The 25,322-nt window shown below is 34.3% G+C and overlaps 2 protein-coding genes across 4 annotated transcripts; one reads left to right on the top strand and one right to left on the bottom strand.

Moving 5' to 3' along the window:
* Window positions 1-1,108: 1,108 nt before the first annotated feature.
* LOC110109211 (protein IMPAIRED IN BABA-INDUCED STERILITY 1) lies at window positions 1,109-10,092 on the top strand. Its single transcript, XM_020840170.2, has 10 exons — window positions 1,109-1,731; window positions 2,200-2,484; window positions 2,745-3,059; window positions 5,902-6,129; window positions 6,907-7,004; window positions 7,320-7,425; window positions 7,546-8,070; window positions 8,149-8,281; window positions 9,403-9,446; window positions 9,864-10,092. The coding sequence occupies exons 1-9, from the start codon at window positions 1,408-1,410 to the stop codon at window positions 9,414-9,416; spliced, it is 2,028 nt and encodes a 675-aa protein (XP_020695829.1). The 5' UTR covers window positions 1,109-1,407; the 3' UTR covers window positions 9,417-9,446; window positions 9,864-10,092.
* A 1,863-nt stretch (window positions 10,093-11,955) lies between these two features.
* LOC110109190 lies at window positions 11,956-19,864 on the bottom strand. Of its 3 annotated transcripts, none has more exons than XM_028700452.1 (10): window positions 19,658-19,864; window positions 17,411-17,764; window positions 16,571-16,654; window positions 15,814-16,338; window positions 14,319-14,475; window positions 14,067-14,229; window positions 13,833-13,961; window positions 13,544-13,738; window positions 12,930-13,052; window positions 11,956-12,482 (listed from the first exon to the last, which is right to left on the bottom strand). In XM_028700452.1, the coding sequence occupies exons 2-10, from the start codon at window positions 17,667-17,669 to the stop codon at window positions 12,369-12,371; spliced, it is 1,749 nt and encodes a 582-aa protein (XP_028556285.1). In that variant the 5' UTR covers window positions 17,670-17,764; window positions 19,658-19,864; the 3' UTR covers window positions 11,956-12,368. The 3 variants fall into 3 exon arrangements, with proteins under 3 accessions (XP_028556285.1, XP_028556284.1, XP_020695791.1); XM_028700451.1 differs by having other exon boundaries at window positions 17,411-17,769; window positions 19,658-19,863; XM_020840132.2 differs by having other exon boundaries at window positions 14,340-14,475; window positions 17,411-17,769; window positions 19,658-19,861.
* Between the last annotated feature and the right edge of the window lie 5,458 nt (window positions 19,865-25,322).

Raw genomic sequence — 25,322 nt, 5'->3', positions numbered from 1 at the left:
GAATTCTGCCCAACTTCCATGGGATGCTGAAATTCTTCCCAATTTACAAGAGAATTCCCTCATGACGCCGAAACTCCGCCCAAGTGAAGCCGGAGTTCTCCTCTGCCACCAAAGACGTCAGACTTCTACCCGACGTCGGACCTTCACTCTTCGCCAAGTTTCTACCCGACGCCGGACTTCTACCGGTTATCGGACTTCGTTGGACTTCTATGCGAAGATGCATTTGTTTCCATTGCTGGACTTCTACATAACGCTGTCCTACTGATCTTCGTCGTCAGACTACAGTCCTTCCGACCTCCGTCGCTAGCCGACTACGGTCCTCCTGACTTACGTCGCCCGCCGACTACAGTCTTTCCGACCTCCGTCGCCCGCCGACTACGGTCCTCCTGACTTACGTCGCCCGCCGACTACAGTCCTCCGTCGCCAGCTGACTACGGTCCTTCTAACCTACGTCGCCCGCCGACTGCAGTCCTTCTAACAAAGCGAATATGTCGATAGTAGCTCTTTGTATTTACATCATGTAATGTACTGCATAAGATGTACATCAAGCTAAGGCCTTCTCCCAAGGAAGGGCCTCATTTGTAATCGACTGCAAATACTAGTGGATTCATTCAAATTGGGTTAGGCCCCGTGGTTTTTCCCCCTTTTACAGGGGTTTTCCACGTAAAAATATTGGTGTCTCATAAATGCTAGACCCTCTCTCCTTATCTGATTGCATGCCGGATTTTCGTACAATGCTAAGACGTTAAATACTTCTCTACCGCCGTGAATACTCCTAGACGCAACAATAATAATAATAAATTAAAAAAACTTAATGATGTAATGCAAGATGAATATATTTACTTAATGTTCTTATAATTTAAATAAAAATTTAGAAAATAATTTGAGAGATTAAATTTAGGTCAAATTTTGGATGAGAATAATTTGATTAAAATATGGTGATAATGAATTTTGAAATTATTATATTTATACTACGATAAATATAATTAAAAATTATTTATTTATTTACATATTTCACACAACCAAATAAAAAATCATATAAAAATCAGAATTATCCGAGATATCGAAACGATTTTTTTTTGTTTGATAGCTATCTCCGGCCCACTCAGTGGCGACGGAAAAAAAATGGTAAAAGAAGAAAAAGGTCCAGGCGAGAGAGCCGGAGGAGAGAGAAAGAAAGCGAAAGAGGAAAACGAATGAAAGGTGAAATCTTTCTATTCTTGGCTTCATGTCCAACCTTCTCATCCTCCATCTTTATCTCTCTTCACCGCTGCCAAGGCCCTCCTCCGCCTCAATTCCTTTCGCCGCCGCATCCACTTAACTCTTTCATCCTCTCCGGCGAGTCCCTCCACCGGGGATTTGCAGGAAGTTCACATATCCAGCGAATGCAATTGTTATTTGGTTATAATGGGCTGCGTGGCTTCGAAAAAGGCGGAACCTTTGACGCCGGCCGAGTCCTATAATGCCTCTGGCAATCTCGAGGGTTCGGTAGGGATTTTGAATTCGGCATTGTGGAATAGGATTGAGGTTGACCGGAGCGAATCAGGGGAGTCAGGGCAGGTTAGCTCGAATGGCACTGATTCACAGAATTTCAAGTTGGGAAATTTCAACAAACACGTTGAGGGCGAGCTGGTGGCGGCAGGTTGGCCTTCTTGGTTGAGTTCTGTTGCGAGGGAGGCAATTCAGGGATGGCTTCCGCTTAAAGCTGAATCCTTTGAGAAGTTGGAGAAGGTAAATGGATTTTATCTTTCATTTGGTGCTTGGTTGATTCCTTGGAATTTTTAGATTCTAGAGGCATATGATGAATTCAAATGGTGAAAAGGGATCTCTAAAGACTTCTGAAATCAGAATTGTTTTTTTTTTTCCCTTAGATTTATTGTATGATCAAAGATCTTTTATATTGTTAGCATGAGATGGAATATAGCATTGCCACAAAAATCTGCGTTAGGGAGCGCCTGGTTGCAGGATTCAACTAAGGTTTCGAAAAAATCTTACCAAATAGTTTTTTGAGCCCCCGAAATCTTACTACTTTAAATCTCCTTTTTCTTCCGTCTCTCTCTCTCTCTCTCTCTCTCTCTCTCCTATTTGTGGCCATGCTGCTTGATTAGTCTAGTATCTGCTTTTGGTTTTCTGCTCCATGATTTTATTCCATGCAATGTATTTTCCTAGTTATGGATTTAGTTTCCCCTATCATGCCAGATTGGTCAGGGAACCTATAGCAGTGTGTTTAAAGCTCGCGAACTTGAAACTGGAAGATTTGTTGCTCTGAAAAAGATCAGATTTGACAATTTTGAACCAGACAGTGTCAGATTTATGGCAAGAGAAATATTCATCATTCGCAGACTTAACCATCAAAATATTATGAAGCTGGACGGTTTGATCACTTCCAGATCCTCATGCAGTATATATCTTGTATTTGAATATATGGAGCATGATCTTGCAGGCCTATCTTCTTCTCCTGATATCATATTCAGTGAATCACAGGTTTGTATATATTCCCCTACTTGTTTAGGTATGCAATATAACTATGCCTATATCGACATTTTGGCTTCGTTTGAGACGGCTTTCTTCTTGCTTTCTAAAACAGTTTTCTAGGTAAATAACTTCTCAAATTTGAAATTTTTGTACTAAAAAGCAGTTTTAAAAAGCATTAAGAAAGCTGTCCCAAACTAAGCCTTTGTTGCATACTGCTCCAAGTTAAATCCTCTTTAAAAAAATCTCAAATTTGGCCTTATATTTTGTAGGTGAAGTGTTACATGCAGCAACTATTGTCTGGTCTTGAACATTGTCACTCACGTGGCATTATTCATCGAGATATCAAGTCTGCTAATCTTCTAGTTAACAATGAGGGCATTCTAAAAATTGCTGATTTTGGCTTATCAAACTTCTTTAATCCCGCAAATAGACAACTTACTGGCCGAGTTGTAACTCTTTGGTATCGTCCTCCTGAACTCCTACTGGGTGCAACAGAATATGAACCAAGTGTGGATATGTGGAGTGTGGGTTGTGTATTTGCAGAGCTTTTCCTTAAAAAGCCTGCCTTGCAAGGAAAGACCGAGGTACCAATCTTAATGAGCCCCCGCTTTGTGTTGTCATTTTGTTATTGTAATGTAGCATTGCTCTTAGATCTGTTTCCATCACGTATGATCGTTTATATTAAGTTGAAAAGTGGAAATAACTGGCTTATTTTGGTTCAAAGATCTATATTAGAAATGATTAATTTATCAATTTAAAATAATTAGAAAGATTATATATACAGGAATAGAATATTATCCTTCTTTATGTAGAAGTTTCATTCTCCATATGATGACTTTTTTATTTTATTAGCTTGAAATTTAAAATCAAGATCATGATGTTGATCTATAGCTAAGAATAACTTGATACAACAATTCGTTTAATTTGAGTACTCCTAGAACATTAAATTAATTATACATCACCATGTTGGGCATCCCTTAGGGTGTTATTCTTATGCATGGTATCCTACTCCTTTTGTATCCCATCTCTAAGTGTAAAGCCACTTATTCACCCGAGCATCCTTATCTATACAACACGTAACTTAATTTTATGCTTCACTTTTAATGACCAACATTCTGCATCATAAAGCATTACAGGAATCACAACCATCTTATTAAATATTTTTTTAAAAAAATTTGAGGGGTATTTTCTATCACCCAATAGGCTCGATGCATTCCCCCACTTCAACCATTCAACTTGAATTCTATTAATAATATCCCCATCTATTTCACCATATTTATTAATTAACATGTGCCCTAATAGTACCTTAGATATTTATTCGACATGCATGCACATGCTCTTGGCTGTAGAAGGCGATCTAGATGGGGCTTCAATGATATCAGGAATGTGATCAAATCTCAGCTTTGATGATCTTGGGAAGGTATCTAGACTTGGCTTCAATGATCACATAACCTCTTTCTCTCACACGCGGCACATTCGAGCATTTAGGAAGGCGATCTAGGTACATTGATAATCTTGAGAACATGATTCAACTGTGCTTCAAGGTGGATTGAAGCCTCTGACAACTCACATGTAAGAACCTCACCTACGCTCTTGTAAGAGGAGATAATGCCCAAGTTCCCAAGGCAAGCATTCTGTTGCGATTTGAATAAAATTTATGATTGTGGAGGTATTTATAATAGACTTCATACCTGTTTACAAACATAAGCTTCTCAACCACATCCAAGACAATTCTCATCACCGGCAACAAATTATTATATCTGTAATTCATCAACTCAATTGATGGTCGTTACTTTGGATATTTAAAATAACTGTTATTTTAAGTGATTGAGGTGTTGTTGTTTATTTGAACTTAAGTTTCACTTTGATTGTTTCTAGTATCATGATGATTTATCTTTTAATTTATTAGTATTTCATAATAATATATATTTATTTAATTTTTTGTGCCATTTTTAAAATGGAGCACGTAGCACCATGTGTTATATATTGCGGCTCTTCAAGAAACTTTGCATCTTGGTGAGCCATTTGTCGTTGATAGGCATGTCTCATCTATAACCATTTACCTATGATGCTATCCTCAAGGCAAAATTATCCGTTAGAGGACATGTGCCGCATGCTTATTATTGAGAAATGAGAGGAAGAGAGGAAGAGAGAAATAGATAGAGATAGAGAGAAATAGATAGAAAAAGATAAAGAAAGAAAAAAGAAAGAAAAAGGGGTATGTATGTATGTGTGTGTGTGTGTATATATATATATATATATATCCTTGTCAAAGTGGTCATTTTAGGTAAAAATCTCTGTCATGTGGTATTCAAGTATTTTCTTTGCAACTTAGGTTTCTCGAATAGTCGAGTTAGGGGCTTTCTAAAGTCTGCTCTATGATTGTGGTGCTCTAAAATGAATAATTATCCAACCTTCTTTATCCTCTGCAAAGTAGGCCACCATCACTGTTGTTTTGATTACCATTTGGCTGTGGCAGTAAACTTTTTAATAATAATAATAATAAAGAATATTAATCTGGTATTGTTATAACTACAACAAACATTATATGAATAACCTCCTACACCAGTTGTTGGGGATGAGGAGTGAACACCACAATGACGAAACAAGCAAGAAAGTATAAGCAGTGGAAAAAGTAAAGGACACTAAGATTTAACATGCAAAAAACTCAAAATAGGAAAAAAACCATGGAGCCACACCACACCAAGAAATCCACTATTAAAATTGGGAGAAATAAGTACAGATCACTCTTCTCTTTCACTCTCTTCTTGCTTCTCTTCTCACATACACCATTCTCAATGCTTAACCTAACTGAAAATATAAGAGAAAGCCAAGTAAATAACCCCAAGGGATGCAACACTTTAGAAATACAAGAAATAAAACAGTTCAGTCTATCTTGCAGTGTTGTGGTGCTTAAACCTGTCTTGATCTGCTGCAGCGCCGTATATATACGGCTATGGCGCTCTACTCTCTGTCGTTCAACGTTGGGGCGCTCGGGAACACATCGCCGGGATGCTCGGGTACATAGCGCTGGGGCGCTCATGTACGCAGTCCCGGGCTTTGTACGGGGATAATTTTTTCCGGTGCAAACCCGAACCCAAGCAAGGGTAAACCCCCCGCTCCCCCAACAAGTACGACAAACTTGAGGTCCGAGGCAACAAGACAATCCGATTGATCAACACAATCAGATTCCACACATAACACCAATGACCAAACATTGGCATGGAATTACTTTTTACAAAGATTATACAGTTTTTTTTTTTTTTTTGCTAAAAATTCGACCTATTTAGTTAGCATTTGATGGCATCTGTTGTCATTTGATAATATAAAAAAATGATATTTCTTTTTATTAAATATTCATATGAGGACTATTTTTTTCATGTCAATGCTCAGATGAATTCTGCTTTCATTCTTTGTTTTTTTTAGGTTGAGCAGATTCACAAGATATTTAAGCTTTGCGGCTCTCCTTCAGATGAATATTGGAGGAAGTCCAGGTTGCCCCATGAGACACTTTTTAAACCCCAGCAAGCTTATCAAAGTCGCCTTCAGGAGACATTTGTATGTTTACCTGAAAGTGCGTACAAATTACTGGAAACTTTTCTCTCTATTGAACCTCAAAAGCGTGGCACAGCGACATCTGCTCTTTCATCTGAGGTGATTAGTTCACGTTTCTTTCTTTTGTGTTCATGACTATAGTTAATTTATTCAATATTTCTTGAGATTTTCCATGTGTGTTTGCATAATCTTATTATTCTTTGCTTTCTATTCTTTTTAAGAAAAGCCATATCATGTTATTGCATTGCTGCAGCGATTTTACCTGCCTCCATTTATGCAGGAATATCATTAGATGATCATCACTAGTCTTATCCTAACTTTTTGAGATCCGCTTTATAAATCCTCATTCGCCAATCAATAAACAAATATCAGATTTATCATTTATTATTCAACAAAATGAATAAAATAAATATATAGATACTTTATACACAACATCAAGCCTTTGTCCCCCTGCGTGGGATCGGCTACATGAATCATTTTTCTCCTTTCTGTTTTGTTAAAAGTCAAATTCTTGTTTAAATCTAATAAAGAAAGATCATTTCTAATATTTTCTAACCAAGTCTTTTTAGCTCTATCTCTACCTTTCTTAGCATAAGTCAAATTGAATACATCTATTTTTCTAACCGGGTCATCGGAAGGCCTCCGCTTTATGCGACCAAATCATCTAAGTCGACTCTCTCTAATCTTATCTCCCACTGTTGTTGTTGTTGTTGTTGTTGTTGCTCTTTTATATTTTTAGCCTGAAATAATCTATCAAGATCTTAACCCATTCATGTCCTGAATGCCAATGTGGCTAACAAGCAGTATCATCTTGCTAATATATTATGCATCCTCGCTTTGTACCTACTTCGATGATTTCTATTTCTGTTTGTGCAGTATTTCAGAACGATGCCCCGTGCATGTGACCCATCATGTTTGCCTAAATATCCTCCCAATAAGGAGATTGATGCAAAAAATCGTGAAGAGTCACTCAAGTGAGTTTCAAATGTCCGTTTATAATAATATGCTTTCATAGATTATAGTATTTAACAATGTAGATGTTATTTGAACTATCTGCAAAGACTACTTGACATTCTTTTCTATGTGATTGTGATTTTTCTTATTTTCTTTATCATTTTTCTTAAGCTAATACATTTGGTTTTTTATTTTCCATAGAATCATATAACTTCTAATGTGTCTGAAAAAAAATCAATACTATCTTTTGTTTTGGATGAAAAGAATCTGCCATTGTAATATATGGATTGTCCTGTTCATTTGGTAATCTCAACCATAGCACCTTTTTATCTCAGGATAAAGTTCACTGGTGCACCACACCCATTGGAAATCGCTAGAAGACCTCCAAGGTCAACCAGATCAGTAAAATCAAGCGTATCTAGTAAATTATCGCGCTTGGAGGTTAGTCCGTGCACGACAAACACATTTTAGTAGTAATCCATGAACTAGATAAATTTTCCCCATTTGTATGTCCATTCTTGAAGACAGACAATCTATAATATTCTGTCTTTTTTCTTACAGGAGCCATGGCTCAGAGCTGAAAATACCCAGAAACATGTAGGAAGGCAAAATTCAGCTCGCGTGAATGACGAGGCTGGACTATTTGTAGATATGCCGCAAAAAGATGTAATTAATACTGCAAATGAGGATCGAAAAGCAATTCTCCATTATGGAGTTGACAATGGCTTTTCGGCGCCCGTGTCTTTTGATGCTTTTAGTGGCTTCACATTAGCAAAGAATAGGAGAGAAGACCAAGCTTCTGTTAGATCTCATAGTAAATCCAGTTCAAAATGTGATATTCCAGGAGTGCTGGATTCATCAAATGTTCTGCTATCAAAAATTTATCCTGATCCTATTGTACATGCAAAAGGAGATGCACTTGGATTCTGTGCATATTCTAAAATTGAAAAGGCTTCTGAGATTGAAAGGAACTTGATGGTGCACCAATGGGTGCAACTCGGGCATCCAGAACTAGACAATCAGTCTCATGATTCAACTTATACGGATTGCAACATAGATGCATTATCTTCCAAGCACTGTAATATGGTATGGTGCAGCTTGCAGCTTCCTTTGTTATGTATGAATAACTTTCTATATAATGATATATTATGTTTAATTTCTCAGGGTTATAAGAAGCCAGATGACCGGGTTGAGTTCTCGGCACCGCTACTTTATCAATCACGCAAAGTAGATGAACTGTTGGAAAAGCATGAACAGCAAATACGCCAAACAGTTCGTCGAACGTGGCACCAGAAAGGTAAAATAAACTGTTCTTGCAGGTGCTTGTTTCTCCTTAAAGGTCATAGTGGAAAGAAAAGAAAAACAGAGTGAATATATATATATATTCTGCCTAGTCTTGTGCTTAATTCAAATTGTTCTTTACATGTCTATGCCATCTAATGCAATGATGTGGTTCCCTGCACTCCACCTTTCTAATTATCCGAGCAGAATAAAAAATGGAATTTCTATTCTACCTGTTTTTCTGGCATCAATTATTATTCATCATATTGACGAATCTTTGAATTTGAATCGCATATATTATAAAGGGCTGAAAGTTTTCTCATTTGGTTGTTGCAGTTGCTTTCGATGAAAAAATTGGGAGATTTTAAGATATAATGTTCAAAGAAACTTAGGATCTATTTGGGATGGTTGCAGTTTTTTGTAAAAGTTGATGTAAAGTTGTTGTGGGAAAAATAACTTTCTTGAAGGTTGCTGTAAAAAGAAGCTTCATAGCGTAGAAATTATTTTTGCTTTAAGTAATTTCATTTTAGCTAGGGATAGAATTATCTTGAATATGAATATGAATTTGGGATCTCTTGTGTGGCGCTTGGGCTCTAGTCTTTGGCTAGAGAATTATAGAGTTGGTTCTTCCTCTCGAATTGAAGATCCGTGTATCTTTTGTTGTTTTTCTTTTTCTATGAGTGAATTTCAAGTGTTTTCTCTCAAATTTTGTACTGTTTTTGGGAAAATCTGATGTTTACTGCAGATTTTTGCTATGTTTTTTCATTATTTTGGACCGTTTCCTTTCAGAAGGCCGACATTTAATGTGACCAAATCATCTAAGGCAAGAAATTCATGGCAGGGAAGATGAAATTCTCTCTAGGTTTAAGACAATATATAAAGCAATATTTTTTCAAATCTCGAATGCAAAAATGGAACTTGAACATAACTATGAACTAACCTAAGTTAGGCAAAGCTTGTTGTCCTCGTAAAGGGCTCACATCCCTAGTGTTTGTACCTAGTTGTTGTGAAACTTCACCAAACGTTGGACAATAATATTATCGTAAGAGTGACAGACAATTTTACAACACTGCTTATAACTTCAGCTTTTTGTATAAATTTCTAATCTGACTTAATTGTTTTTATTTGTGATTGCAGATAAAGTGTTCTAAAGCATTATTTGCCTGAAGATTTCCACCCTGGTAATTCCTATGTTGTGTCTTTCTCCTTTTGCTTGAAGTAGATATCCTTCATTTTTTCTGGCAAGTGCCCATCCACTACTATACTGGATTTAGCACCAAACTAATCCTCATTCAACTCCATTGATGGAGAAATTATTCTGTGGGGTCACCGAATGGTCCAGAGGCGAATCAGAACACGCCACATCACCCGGTACCGAGCGGTACACAACAAAAAAATGACATGACGTATTCTCATTTGTCTCCGGACGCCGTTCGGCGACCGCACAGAATAATTTCACCCAATTGATGAGGGTGACTTGTGCATTTTTTTTCTTGTTTAATACATCCAAGGGGACTTCAAATATAAAGATTACTTGTTTTGTTTATTCATTTATCTAAATGTATATGAAAGGTTTACTGTGCATGTTCCTGCTGCAGGGAAGAAACAAGAAGGCTGGTAGTTCCATGTGCATTTTGTTTCAACTAAGGGTCCATTTGACTGCCTGTAGATAAAAAATATATTTTAGAAAGCAACAATTTTGCTTTCATTTATTTTTTTTCTGTGAAAATGATATATTTGAGGGGTTTGTAGTCCTTAAAATTCATGTTGATTTCTGATTACAACTTAGCAAGCTATTGAAAACTTGAAAATTTTATCATTTTTTTATTATTGTGTTCTATTTCTGCAAGCAACTAAAATATGGCTGGGACCAACTAGCAGAGCTTCAATATGATTCATCATAAATAGCAAAATTTTCTTCAAAAAAATCACATAATATTCCCCGCATAAGCTGTTACCACTTACCAAGGCTTCGTTTGGGACAGCTTTCTTGTTGCTTTTTAAAACAATTTTTTAGTGCAAAAATTTCTTGAATTAGAATATTTTATACTAGAAATTCATTTTAAAAAGCTGAAAAAAGGTGCAAGAAAGTTGTTTGGGACAGCTTTTTATACTAGGATCTATTTGGGAGGATTTCAATATTTTATAACCTTAGGCTTTGTTTGGGACAGCTTTTTTATTGTTTCTTAAAATAATTTTTTAGTACAACAATTTTAATTTTTATATTAAAAAGTTTTACTTTATGAAGCAGTAACAAGTCGTCCAAAATGAAAGCCTTGAGTGAGTTGTTAAGGGAAAGTTGGTTGCAAAGTGACTTTTTATCATAGAAATATTTATTTTAAAACATAATGAAAAAGAATTAAATAAACATAAATATCATAATATAAAATTAAATAGAAGTAATTATATTTCAAGAAATATATGTTCATATTGAGCATCACAACAATACTTTAATAAGGTATGGTAGATGATTTAGGCGTTCAATTGCGTTTTTATTTTTGAAATAAATAATAAGAAATGAAATATTGACACACAAAAAATTTAAAAATAATTTCTTTTAATAATTTTATTGTTAATAATATTAAATTAAATTTTTGCTTTTTTAAAGTGCTTTAAATACCTTATGAATATATATTATTAACATCTCAACCCACAGTTCTCAGTTTCAAATCTGTCTCATTGTTTAGGGTTAGAATTTATCATTAAAGAAATTCTTGCATTTATTGGCTTATATTCAAAGAAATTGTAAAATTTATTGAAGAGTAACGTATTCATGATGATTTTTTAAAATTAATCATTAATTGGGTACTAATTTGTAATTAAGTTAAAAAACTAAGAGGGTACCTAAATTATGTAAATTAATTAAAATTCCATTGTCTAGTATTTATCATATATTTTCTTATAATTTTTATATTGCAAGTCATTAAGAGCAAATAATATCATATTTTTGCAAGATTAGATACATAGTATGAAGCCATTTGGGATTAATATGATTTTTTGATTATTTTTGGTGTTTTAAAAATATTAGTAATCAAAATGCATGACTTACAAGCAAAAATAAGCAAAGTTTTTATAAATTTTCAAAAATATATAATTGCCACAAAGAATTGTTTTAATATTTTAGAATATATTTTCTAATATTCTCATATATGAGAAGTATTCAATGATTTTTTTTTTGAAAATAAATAAAAATTAGTGAAAAAGGAAAATAGAATTTATTTATTCAAAATATAAATATTTTTTAATTATTCAATTTATTCTCTTTCTCAGATTTTCCTTGAATTAATTAATACTTTTTTTAAGGAAATTGAATTTAATAAAATCCAACAAAATTATTAAATGCTTAGTTGCAATGAAATAAAATACAATGGAGGATTTCAACACAACAAATTAAAATAAATCTCTTGCTTTTGCTCAATGAAATCAAGATTTTAGGTTTCAAATAAAATGAATTGAATGGTTTTTAACGCATCTTTCACATTCAATGATGAAATGCAAATTGATTTTCTGTGGATAATGAAACTATGTGTTGTTCATCTATTGTCCCCTAGGATTACAATGCTAGGCTATAAGCTAAATTAAAGCTCTTTTTTGACTTCCATTAATAAAATAAATAAAAAATGCTTATATTAAGCTATAAATCACATATCATTTTCAAATTCAGCCCCAACTAAATTAAGAAACAATTAATTGTGCTTAAACATATCAAAAATTGATTTGCCTCAGCTCATTTGCCATTCTATCCCTTAGTTTATTCAATATCCAGCGACCTTTCTTTGTATCAATCATTCATGGAACAACTACAAAGTGAGTGGCAGACAGACTTAGGCTTAGTTTGAGGCGACTTTCTTACTGCTTCATAAAATAGTTTTTTAGATTTTTGTACTAAAAAATTACTTTAAGAAGCAGTAAGAAAGCCGTCCCAAACGAAGCCTTAATCTGATATATTTTGTTATATTATCTCTCTCTTAATTCATTTATCAACAGAAGCATGTAGAAGATGCTTCTTCAAAAAGCTTCAGCCTCCCAGCTCTATATATCTCTGTCTCCTATTCCAAGGATTAGTCTCTTTTCATTATAAGAATATGAATACAGCCAATAGATCACTTCTCATCAAGAGTCATAATTGTAGGTATCTGCCCGTGATTAATGAAATCTATCTTGTTAAGCCTAACAGCACAAAGCACATGCTCTGGTAGCTCCTCTTGCTTCTGAGCCTGCAGCAAATTTTCCTGCTGTTAGCTCAAATTCATAGTCTGATAGATCTATTAGCACTTTTATCACATAATCCTAGCTCAAAGTCTGTTTAACTCTTTATAAACTGGTATGATTAACAAAACAATATAGAATAAAAGATACTGAAACAGTTCATATGGATTTGAACTCTTAGGCTTCGTTTGGGACAGCTTTCGTACTGTTTTTTAAAATGATTTTCTAATAAAAAAATTTTAGCTAGAAAATTATTTTAGAAAGCAAGAAGAAAATCGTTCCAAACGAAGCCTTAGTCGTAATGAAATTTAACTTCTAGCTTATGAAGCAAACATTCTATACACAGGCAGATGAATGGATCTCCATGCATGCTGTAAGGCTAGAAATTTGCTTCTTTTAATTTCTTTCTGTTATTGCAAGTATTATGTCAAATGACAAGGTGTTCAAGCACAGACCTGAATTGTTAAACCTAAATCGAGTATACCATGCTTCAAGCGCTCTCGAAATGCTTCGAGACCCTTTCTTGATATGTAGCTAAAGCGATGAATATCCAGATCAATCTCGAAGTAGTTAGGACCCTGCACAACAATATCATTGATGAAGGAACACCTTTTATATAAGGCAATGCTGGAGATAAATATGCTATTTTTTAATCTTTAAGGTGACTACTCTAAACTTCTATTTAGAAGGCAACATCTCCTCAAATTGTAATCTGAGTAATCTCCAAATGAAAGAGAATTAGATTTCGTTTGGGACGGCTTTCTTTCTGCTTCTTAAAGCAGCTTTCTAAGAAGAAAGAAAACCGTCCCAAACAAAGCCTACGGCTTTCTCTCTACTTCTTAAAACAGCTTTATAGTAGAAAAAAATTAATTTTAATACTAAAAAGTTATTTTAAGAAGCAGTAAAAAAGCCGTCCCAAATGAAGCCTTAATCATCAAACTATATAAAATATCTATCTTTTGCAATTTTCTTGTGATTTCTCTTATATTCTTTTTTTTTTCTTAACAATAAGATCACATGGTAGTTAAAGTTTAGTTAACAATATAAAGAAGAATGATTTATTTCTTACCCTGAAAAAATTGTGCTGAGGTCGAGAGAGCACTGGCTTTTCATTATAAGCACATACAAGCTTCTTTTCTGTCGCACTCAAAAGGAGATCCTCTGGATTGACAACACCAGCCATTATCTTTAGTCTTTCCCTATAAGGAACAGTAGAATCTTTGGGAAATCCCTTAACCTTTTCTACCTCATCATCTATAAATCTCTGTAAAAGAGTATATAGCATAAACTCGCAAGAAAATCAAACATCACAGTAGTGAAAGAAGCATCACAGTTGCATAGAAGATGGCTTTGCTTACACTAATCATATCCTGGAAAGTTGGAGTGATCTCCTTCTCATAATTGTCAGCAATTCTAAAATATAGTACTAAGCTCATCCCTTCTCCATCACTATCGCCAAGAAACATGGCAGCAGGATAAGTAGGGAGCTGTGAAGAAGAAATGAGAGGTGATTTGGTCATCTTTTTTGCAAGTTGAGAAATTTTCTATGGTGAAATAAAGGAAATTGATAGAGACTATAGAGGAAAATTAACCTGAATATTTACAATAAGAAGAGAAGGAACTTTGCCGTTGGATTTGAGAGAAGGAAGCTTGACATGTTGAGCAATGTGATGAATTTTACATGGGCACATAAATAAATCTACACCAAATGGGGTGTAAGGCGCATGGTTTGGTGCACAGCATTTTTTCTTGTCCCTGCATGATATAGTTAACGTTAAAATTAACGTTATTTAAAGTGATTTCTATGATTAATAAGATTTTTAGCCAAAAAAGAAAGGAATTACGGTAGTTTTGGTAGTTCATGCCTGAAATAGCTCTCACTACGAAGCTTGAAGTTTGAAGGATCCAGGATAGACCAACAACCTTGTGTTAGCTTCTCCCCTGATGAACAAGGGATTAAAAGTCCTGCTATAGGATGATACAAGAATCTTTTTGAAGCACCTGTTTCATAAGGATGGAAGGAAATGAATCATTTTGAATTCTATAAATTTTCATAAGGAAATCAAGAATGGATAAAATTTACTTAAACTTCAGCCAGCAAAAGGGCAATCTAAGCCTTCAAAAAACATTCTATATGAAAAGAAATCACCTACATTATTCTTTGGAAAAGTTTGATGAATAGCTAAACGGGGAGCTCACTAAATACAACAGATGATAAATGATGAAAATCAGTTGTAACTACTAGATTATTGTAATATTTTGCTTAAAAGTTATTATAGAGGACAATTATTTCTTTCAAAATAAGTCGCATGTGTTACACTTTAGCCATGATGCTCATGTATAGACACGACGACACGAATATGACACGACATGGATACGGGACACAACAATTATTAAAATAAGAAAAATACGAGTTGGACATGATATCATAACTTTAATTTCTTAAAAATGATATATAGAAATTTAATAAGTATAATATTAAAAATAATTACGAAACAATAAGTCATTTAACTTTAATTTACGCTTAAAATGATTAATACTATGATGTCAATAGTCAGATGTTGATGTCGTCTGTCAGACATTGAGAAGATAGACGATAATGTTGTCAAGAGTTGGACATCAATGTTGAGCAATGAGCATTAGGCGTCAATGTCAAGATGCCGCATGCTGTCGTTGTTGAAACAACATTGGACAAAGATGAGATACCGAGGAAATGTGTGAGTGTAGAAATTGCTGGCGTCGAGCATCAATGTCAAGACATTGTTAGACTTTGATGTTGAGATGATTTTTAAATATTGATATTGTAACAACGTTGGACGTCGATATTGAGATGTCATTAGATGTAATTGTGAAACCCTTGATGTGACCCACTAGAGAGGAATTCAAATGAGAATGTTCGAGGAATGAGGTATGTGTGTGGGGGATTGATTAGAGACTACGGAGAGGAAATAAGAAAAAAAATTAATAAATAAATTTGAAACACAAGAAATTATATTTTTAAAAAAATTCATAAAATATATAAAACACTTGTGTCTAATTTATTTTTAATATTTTTAAACATATAGGTCTTTGACATGTCCTACACTTGTTGGAGGCATGTTGGAGATGTGTTGGACGTGTGTCATATCAGATACATAATGGACACTGCATACCTCTATGAGTAAAAATATCGGTGCATCATACCATTTCAGGTAAAATTGATGTTCTTACATTATCTTAGATTTCATTCACTGCACAAATTGTTGCATGGGAATTGCAAACAAATCAACCAAATTTAAAATGCATGTGGCTTTCTTTCACTTCAAAGGATTTTTCAGAATTGTGAGGAAGAGTACTTACAAAACTCAGTGGTTTCTTCTCCATCATAAGATTTTCTCTTGATTGAAAGCCTTATAACTGCTGATTTTCTCTTCGGGGCTGGGGAGCTTACAGCTGGAATCTCTTGATACTTATCATTAAAATTGACAGAAGGAACTAATCGAGGTAGGCAAGAAGATGTCAACTGCTTCAATGTGTTCTCTGTGGATTTCCTCCCCTCATCAATATGTCTATCATCCAGTAAACCCATTAAATTACCAAAATTCCCATCTAAAACTACTTTCCTTCTGGGATATATTTTATTGAGTTGGCTGTCAGAAATCTCGTTTCTTTGCTGGCTCGTAGTTTTGTCCCTGCCATCTCTACATTCATCTAAATAAGAATGTTCTTCTGTCTTAGAACCATCTCCTTTAAAGTAATGCTCTACTGCTAAAGTAACAGGACTACAATCGTCCTCAAATTTACAAACCGCATTTACAGAACGCGCAGCATTTTCATAATGGATCATCTGCCTTGTGATTGCATCGTTTGCAGGGGATAAATTGTCTGCAAGCTAGAATTAATTAGAAAAAAGATATTCAACTAAATATAGTCTCACACAATCAGATGAAAAAATTCTAACAGTTATTGAAATAAGTTCGGCTTCGTTTGGGATGGTTTTCTTCTTGCTTCTTGAAGTAGCTTTTTAATATGAAAATTTTAATTTTTTAACGAGAAAGCTATTTTTGAAGCAATAAAAAAGCTGTCCCAAACGAGCCTTCAAACATATAGTATATACCTCCATGGATGCTACTGAAATCATCGTCAGATTCTGATTCTAGGATGCTTACAGAATCAAACCATGCGTCATCTTGGCATATCACTGCAAATATATCAGGATTGTTCACACATTACATTGACAAGCTTGAAATTTTATAGAAGACGAGTAAATAAAACTTAATGACCGATGGAATAGGAGTAGCATAGTCAAGCAAATTACACGAGTAATATAGTCTATTCAAATGATTATAATAAACTTATATGCAGCTCATTTATTTCTGCAGTTAGAAACAAATATGGTCTATTTGGCGGCAAGTTAATTCAAATAGGACTTAGTAAATCATGGAAATCGGAACTTAGTATACTTTGAAGATGTTAAATCTTGAAATAGTTTGGCATAATTAATATTAAATCTTGTTAAATCTTAAGAAACTGTTAGGTAGAGATTTTCAAGATTTAAGATTTAAATAAAGAAGGAAAAGCACAATGATGAGAAATAAATCTCTTTAATTCTACTTCTCCAAGGATTTTCTAAATTCAGAAATTAGCCAAAATGGCAGGACAATGAGATTTAAGAAGGAAGTGGCACTTATGTGACTCAAAATACTGTTTGGCAATATTTAGCCTAAATCCTGGTTTAATCTTACAGCAAAAAAGCTCCATAAGTGTATCACAAGCTGCCTAAGCTCTATATCTATGCTCTATTGTTCCAAACAGTTTTAACTATTCTAGCAGAAACATCAGAAAATTTCTGTCACTAATTTTAAAGCATGCAATGCATTTCAATTCCCCAAAACCAGAATTACTAACCTGTACAGTTTCAAACAGCATAAAAATGATAAAACATGAAAGGAAGTACCATCTGAATCTATCTTGCTGTGGTGCCATTGCAATTGGGTGAGATGAACAGTTAAGTTGGACACCTCGGATTTTCTTCGAGTTGATGCTGAGGTTTCTACATGAACAAACTCGCCGAGTGTATAACGGTTTCCGGCATTGCTAATCCTGGTTTTTGGTGCATCCAGCACTGTGGCAGAAACCTTTCCACGCCGTTTTTTGGATGTGATAGAATGCCTTCGGTATTTGTGCGCTCGATGTGTTGATACACAGCCACCCATAGTGACAAACAATTGCGAATCCAGGTAAGAAAATCAAGTGTGATATGCCAAGCACTTCTTAGAAGCTGGCTTGCGGGTCATAAATCCTAGACAGCCTGAACTGTCAAATCAAAGATTGAAGAACATGTTTGTTAGAATAGGAATAAGGTTTTCATTCTTGTAATCTAACAGTTCATCTATCTGCAAATTACCACAAGGCACTCAAACTGTCTCACATGTTTACTGTGAGATCTCATTTCAAGAAGCTGCTTTTATGCATTGGAATCCACACATTCAAGAAAAAAAGATACAGCTAGTAGAATTCAGAAAGTGGCTCTCCTGGATCAAATAATCTGAGATCCAAATTGGAAAGAACAGCCATAATAGAATCTATAGCAACATCAGAAAACAAATTCACATGGCAAGCTAACAAGCATTGTAACTCTTCCTAACAACAACAATAATAACATCAAGCCTTTATCCTACTACGTGGGGTTGGCTACATGAATCTTTTTTTTTCCATTTTTTTTCCTGTTAAGAGTTAAATTATCATTTAAATCTAATAAAAAAATCATTTCAAATATTTTCTAATCAAATCTTTTTAGGTCTACCTCTACATTTTTTAACATTCGTCAAATCTAATATTATTTTGAATGTGATTCCCTCTAATCTTATTTGCCACTAGAGCTACTCCAACTTTTTCAGCCATATACTCGTTTCACATTCTATCTCTAAGAATGAAACCACTCATCTACCTACGCATCCCTATCTCTACAACACTTAACTTAATTTTATGCTTCTCTTTTAATGGCCAACATTCTACATCATAAAGCATTGCATATCTCACCACCATCTTATAGAATTTTCCCTAAAGTTTGAGGGGTATTTTCTATCACATAATAGGCTCGCTGCATTCCTCCAGTTCAACCATCCAACTTGAATTCTACTAACAATATCCCCATCTATTTCACCATAACTTTGAACAATAGATCCTAGATATCTAAAACATGCACCTCTTCCTAACAGTGTCAGAAAAAATAAATCTTAGCAGGAAAACCTTACTATCAAGCAAATTCATGCCAAACTGGAAACAAATTTCTATTTTTTGAGCTGTTGATCTTTGTTCACTGGTTCCTAGAGAGAACAAAATCGGCAACCAGGGAGAATCAGATAAATTTAGAAATTAAATTATTTCCAAATCACCTAAAAAAACCGCATGGAATCTGCAAAAACGTGATCAAAAGATTAAAAAAGAAAAGAAACTTTAAAAATTTACAATTAGGCGAGCTTAAGCATCTTCCAACAGTTCAATAAATCACGGTTGCTTCCAACTTAAAAGGATATGACTGTAGTTTTGCTTTGAGCCGCCTAGAAGTTGACATTTTCAGGGTTTGAGAAAAAATCAAAACTTGGACATTTTTTCCTTATAAAACAATGGCATTTTTTAAGTTTTTTTATTTCTGGGGAATTTTCGTAAGTTCCCATCAATAAATGCCTAGTGATGCGTGGAAAACGAGGTGAGTTTTCATTTGAAAGAGGGGAAGACAATATCCACAAATCAAAATGAAATGACGCAGAAAGATCAAATGTGGAAAAAGAAAAGCTGAATGATCCCATCAAATGTACAAATCCCCGTCATTAAATCAATTCAACATAGGAAAATAAAAATTAATTCAACAACTTTATGCCAAAATAAAAAAGAGCAGTGCGATGGGAAGCTTCTGTGTTAGAAGGAAAAAAAAGGCGATTTTTATGAATATGAGTTATCATCTTCCATGGAGGTTGATTGAGAAAAAAATGCTTCAATGGCAGATTAAGAACAGAAAAGATATGATTTTTTGTTGGAAAAAATACCATTCGTATCAAAATAAATAAAGAAAAAAACTTGATTAAATGGAAACATGACATCCATGCAAACCAAACAAATAGAGAAAACAAGAAAAAACCCAAATTTCAGCATAAAAATGGGGAAAAGGATTGGGAACATGAGAAATTGCAGAGAGGCATACCTCCAGAGGCTCGTCTGCTATCCGATTGGTGAAGAAAGCTAACAAATAATATAAAAAAACTCTTTTTCTCTCACTTTTATGAACTTTGTCTCTCCGTATCTCTCTCTTTCTTTCCCCCCTCCCACTCTGCAACTTAAAAAATTTCGCCCACTTAACTCTTCGTCGCTCTTCTGGCTTTGGCCAAGTACAGAGTAATTAATTAACGCGGCTTCGTTGGACTCCTACAAAAATTTCTTGGCCAAATTTGACGATTAAATTATATATATGATCAAAAATTTTAAAAATAATTTAAATCTTTAAATTTGTTTAAAGTATCAATTAAATTTATATTTTACCAATCTTAATACAAATTTAATAACATTACCTAATATTTTGAACTAAATTTTTCTATTTTTTATTTAAAAATAATAATATTTGATATTAATTTATTATTTCATATAGGCCATTCCTTTATATTTCCTTTGGTTTGAAAATTTGGCATTCGTGAAATTTCCTTTTTCTCGATTGTTCTCTATTAAGAATCAAATTCTCATCTAAATCTAATAAAGAAAGGTTATTTGTAATATTTTCTAACCAAGTCTTTTTAGGTCTACCTCTACCTTTCTTAACATAAGCCAAATCTAATACATCTACTTTCCTAACCGGATCATCAGAAGGCCGCAGTTTTACGTGACCAAATCATCTATTCAAAAATTAATAATTTTTAGCTAAAAAACTATTTTAAGAATCAGTAAGAGAGCTGTCCCAAAAATCCTTAGTTTAGTTGAATTGGCATAAATTTAATTATAAATTACTTCAATTTTTATTATTTAAGTATGTATTTATATTATAAATACAATTTATTTTTTACTTAATAGTTTTTTCAGATTATATATTCATTCACGGCTTAATGGATTATTAATCGATTTCGATCAAGTTTAGAGTGATTGTGACATTTTTTATTAAATATTTTTTTGCTGGTGGCCGAATTGCTACGTGTACATCTAGTCTATGCTGGTTAACTTCTAATCTCTTTTTTTACCTAATTAATAAAGTAATTAGGTTAACCTCATATTATTATGATGATGCTAATACATTTATGATTCTGAGTATAATAAATTTAAAAAGAGGATTGCCTTTATGAGTCATGATAGCTACTGAATTTTAAGATCAGCCGATATTTGTCCAGATTTATCATACTAAATTCATAGCTTTTAGGCTTCGTTTAGGTAAAGTTGATATAGAGAAAATTATATTTTAAAGTTGCCGTAGAAGACATATTTTTACTATAAATATTGTTTGAATATTGGTCAAATAAAAATTATGATAGAGAACTAAAAAATAAGGTGGTAAGAAAGCTGTTCCAAATGATAGCTTTCTTGTTGCTTTATACAACAGTTTTTTAGTGAAAATTTTTCTTGAAAGCAACGAAAAAATGGCGGACAAAAGTTGTTTCAAACGAAACCTTAATTTTTATCTTCCGCAAGAAGTTTGGATGTGAATAAGATATGTCTCTTATATCTAAAAGTTATATTTTATTTCTTATATGCACATTAATCAAAATGAAACAAGCATGCAAGAAAGAAAACTATCCAACCTATATAAAATATAAATATAGTAAGTACGACAAAATATAAATATAAAAAATAGTCTATTGCTGATAACCTTGCTCCTGAGGTTGTGGTACACCAAACAAATATGCAGGACTTGTTGAAAAGATAACGGGTGAGTTTAATAAATCAAACTCAACAAGTAATTATTATATATCAAAGCATAGATGACAAAGAAATGAGTCATGTAATATGGACAATCAAAGGAGAAGTAACAATCTAAAGTCACACTTTCTATAATATAAATAAAATATGCAAGTGACATTAATGTATGTGGCAAGTTACTATCAATTCAAATATTTTAATGTTTAAAATGTAATCGCATTAGGTATCATCATATCTCAAAATGACCTATCAGTCATTAATTTCTTTCAATTCATATCAATTTATATTTTCTTATATTTAACATATATTTTTATTGTCAGTTCATCATATACCTATACTAGAAGGTAAACACCTACCCAAGAAAATCCAGTGATTTCTTGTATATTCGTCACTCTTGGGGCCTGTCGACCCTAGCTAGCTAAAAATTAATAGGGTTATGCCGCATACACAAAATCATACGGTGCAAGTGCTATTGTAAATAATCAACATGTGTTATGTAATTCAACATGACAATTACCATTTATATAGTCAATATGATTTATAAAATGAGCATCATGTATTGCAATTAATAAATATAATTGATGTGATTTACCAAGAAGATAATTATTGTATTCAATAAGGGCATGTATGAAGATACAAAATTTTATGCACATGAGGTTATACAACAATAAATCATGAATATTGTCTTTATGAAACTCGTTACTTCATTATGAGTAACAATGAGTATTTACTACATGATGATTTCAATGTGAGTAATAAATAAGATTCATGACATGAACAATACTAACAGATATTGGAAACAGAGCGTGAAATTTAATCAAATAAAAACTCTTATACATCACCAAAAATTTACTTGATCCATCACGAATCTCGAGGTACATATAAGTTGAAAACTTTTGAAATTAAATTTGGGATCATCTGAACTTCGATTTTAGCAAACTTCTAATCAAAATGAAAATCTCAAAGAGACAAATCCAACGATACCAAAATCGGCTTGATCCGAGCCCGAATGAGTCTGAATCAAGAGTGTGAAGAATATTTGAAAGGTTCAAAGCATCAATTAGATGACAAAATGATATCCAAATATGACATGCTTATAGTCGAATAGAGCGGCTCGGTGAGATGAATCGAACGAGTCCAAGATTGTTGAATTTCGACATTGTTAAGGAACTTAAACACTTGAAAAACACTCTATGATCGGAGAATCAATACGGGCCATTCGATGGAGATGATTATGGAGCAATTCAAACCTGGTCAGAATATTCTACATAATTATGGGGTGTGTCACTCATGAAAATTTATAAATAGACTCTCACTCTCTACATGAGGGGGGCTGTTGCCTGGAGATTGAAGAGAGCTCTAGGCTTCAAATGCTTCAACACCACCATTGGTGGACCATTGTTGGCCGTCATAATTTCACCCAACCATCGTCTGACCATCTCTCGGTCGCCAACCATCGCTAGACTTCCACTTGACTGCCGAACGCCATTAGACTTCTACCCTATCATCGTCCGATCACGGCCCGAGTGTCGAATGCCGCCGAACTACCGTCTGGCCGCTAACCGTCGTCAAATTAACTTCCACCCAACCACCGACTATCAGCCATTGTCGAACTTCCTCCCAACCATCGTCGGATCACTAGTCGGCCACCGACAGCCGCCGGTTTAGCACCTGGTCGCTGACCGTCGCCGATTTTTACCTGACCGCCAATTGCATCTAAACTTCCATCCGGATGCCAACCGCCCCCGGACTACTACCCGACCATCAACCTCTACCTTACTTCCACTTGATTGTCAACCACCATAAGTCTTCCGCTCGAACATCGTCAGACCACCGCCTTGCCGTTGATCACCGCTAGACTCTCGCCCAATCATCATTGGATCATTGCTCGTCCGACGAACTTCCATCAAAATGCCATCAGACTTTCGCCCGACCGTCACCAAACCTTCGCCCAACTCTTCAAACTATTGCAATTCCATGGCCTCTAAGTCAAGGGATGGGTCAACCTTTGTAATTCATTTAAATTTAGTTGAATTTTTTCGACTGGACGAGGCCCCATAATTTTTCATTCTTTGAGTTTTCCAAGTAAAAAGATATGGTGCTTTACTACTCATTTGAAGAGATTGATGAAGAGAGATTACCAACTTATAAAATTTATCCAATATCAAAATACTAAGTAGGAGAGTGAAAAAGATCATGAATAAGTAATTTATGCATATGATCACTAGCAATAAGATAAACAAGCATTTTAACATAGTTACTGAAGTAAAAAATAAATCAAATAATTTAAAATAATGTCAAAATTCTCTAAAATACTGGCTTTTGTGTGCAATAATTTCCCCTACCTAAAGTTGTTAAATCAATATTAATGTGAATGACTCACAAATATTAAATAAATAAATTTAAGCAGCCCATCGATATATATATTAAATTTATATCACTCTAAAATATATTCTTCTATGCAACATCTCCTATTAACCTTACCTAAAATGTATAATTAATCACCCAAAAGTTTAGAAGAGCTATCTTTAATTCAAACTATAGTGATATGATAAAGCAAAGTTAGGTTGAGGTCCACCAGCCAATCGTGTAATTTCTCAATTGCATATAAAATTTTTTGGATCAGCCTCAACTTCAAAATCTCCATCTTTATCAATCTCGAACAGAAAAGAAGGACCATTGTTGATCGTCAGAATTCAACCCAACCATCGTAAGGCCTTCTCTCAGCCGCCAACTATCGCTAGACTTCCACTTGATCGCCGAACGCCACTAGATTTCCTCCCTACCATCGTCGGGTCACAGCCCGCGCGAGTGTCGAATGCCACCGAACTACCGCCTGACCGTTGACCGTAATCGAACGTCCACCAACCACCAACCACCATCCGTTGTCAAACTTCCTCCCAACTATCGTCAGATCACTGGTTGGCCGCCGACCGCCGCCGATTTAGCACCTGGCTGCTGATCGTTGCCGGATTTTTACTTGACCGCCAATTGCATCCAAACTTCCATCCGGATGCCAACCGCCCTCGGACTACTGCCCGACCATCGAACCCTACCTTACTTCCACTTGATTGTCAACCACCATCAGTCTTCCACCAGAACATCATCAGATTACCGCCTTGCCTCTGATCGCCGCCAGACTCTCACCCAATCATTATTGAATCATTACTCGTCCGACGAACTTCCAATAGAATGCCGTCAGACTTCCCCCGACCGTCACCAGACCTTCGCCCAACTCTTCAAACTATTAATTGTAATTCCACTGCCTCCAAGTCAAGGGATGGGTCAACCTTTGTAATTCATGTAAATTTAGTGAAATTTTTTCGACTAGGCGAGGCCACATAATTTTTCATTCTTTGAGTTTTCCAAATAAAAAGATATGGTGCTTTACTACTCATTTGAAGAGATTGATGAAGAGAGATTACCAACTTATAAAATTTATGCAATATCAAAATACTAAGTAGGAGAGTGAAAAAGATCATGAATAAGTAATTTATGCATATGATCACTAGCAATAAGATAAAAAAGTATTTTAACATAATTAATGAAGTAAAAAATAAATTAAATAATTTAAAATAATGTCAAAATTCTCTAAAATACTGGCTTTTGTGTGCAATAATTTCCCCTACCTAAAGTTGTTAAATCAATATTAAAGTGAATGACTCACAAATATTAAATAAATAAATTTAAGCAGCCCCTTGATATATATATTAAATTTATATCACTCTAAAATATATTCTTCTATGCAACATCTCCTATTAACCTTACCTAAAATGTATAATTAATCACCCAAAAGTTTAGAAGAGCTATCTTTAATTCAAACTATAGTGATATGATAAAGCAAAGTTAGGTTGAGGTCCACCAGCCAATCGTGTAATTTCTCAATTGCATATAAAATTTTTTGGATCAGCCTCAACTTCAAAATCTCCATCTTTATCAATCTCGAACAGAAAAGAAGGACCATTGTTGAT

This window comes from Dendrobium catenatum, unplaced genomic scaffold, assembly GCF_001605985.2.
Source record: "Dendrobium catenatum unplaced genomic scaffold, ASM160598v2 fragScaff_scaffold_1520, whole genome shotgun sequence".
Taxonomy (NCBI): Eukaryota; Viridiplantae; Streptophyta; class Magnoliopsida; order Asparagales; family Orchidaceae; genus Dendrobium; species Dendrobium catenatum.
This window is presented reverse-complemented; position numbering and strand designations above follow the sequence as displayed.

Bases quoted from the DNA above. Each gene is read 5' to 3' on its own strand.
- LOC110109211 (XM_020840170.2), top strand. From the start codon at position 1,408: ATGGGCTGCGTGGCTTCGAAAAAGGCGGAACCTTTGACGCCGGCCGAG. The intron at 3,060-5,901 runs GTACCAATCTTA...TGTTTTTTTTAG, and splicing joins CCTTGCAAGGAAAGACCGAG to GTTGAGCAGATTCACAAGAT. The intron at 7,426-7,545 runs GTTAGTCCGTGC...TTTTTCTTACAG, and splicing joins GTAAATTATCGCGCTTGGAG to GAGCCATGGCTCAGAGCTGA.
- LOC110109190 (XM_028700452.1), bottom strand. From the start codon at position 17,669: ATGGGTGGCTGTGTATCAACACATCGAGCGCACAAATACCGAAGGCAT. The intron at 13,739-13,832 runs GTAAGCAAAGCC...ACTCTTTTACAG, and splicing joins CTTTCCAGGATATGATTAGT to AGATTTATAGATGATGAGGT. The intron at 13,053-13,543 runs GTAAGAAATAAA...ATTGTTGTGCAG, and splicing joins CTCAGCACAATTTTTTCAGG to GGTCCTAACTACTTCGAGAT.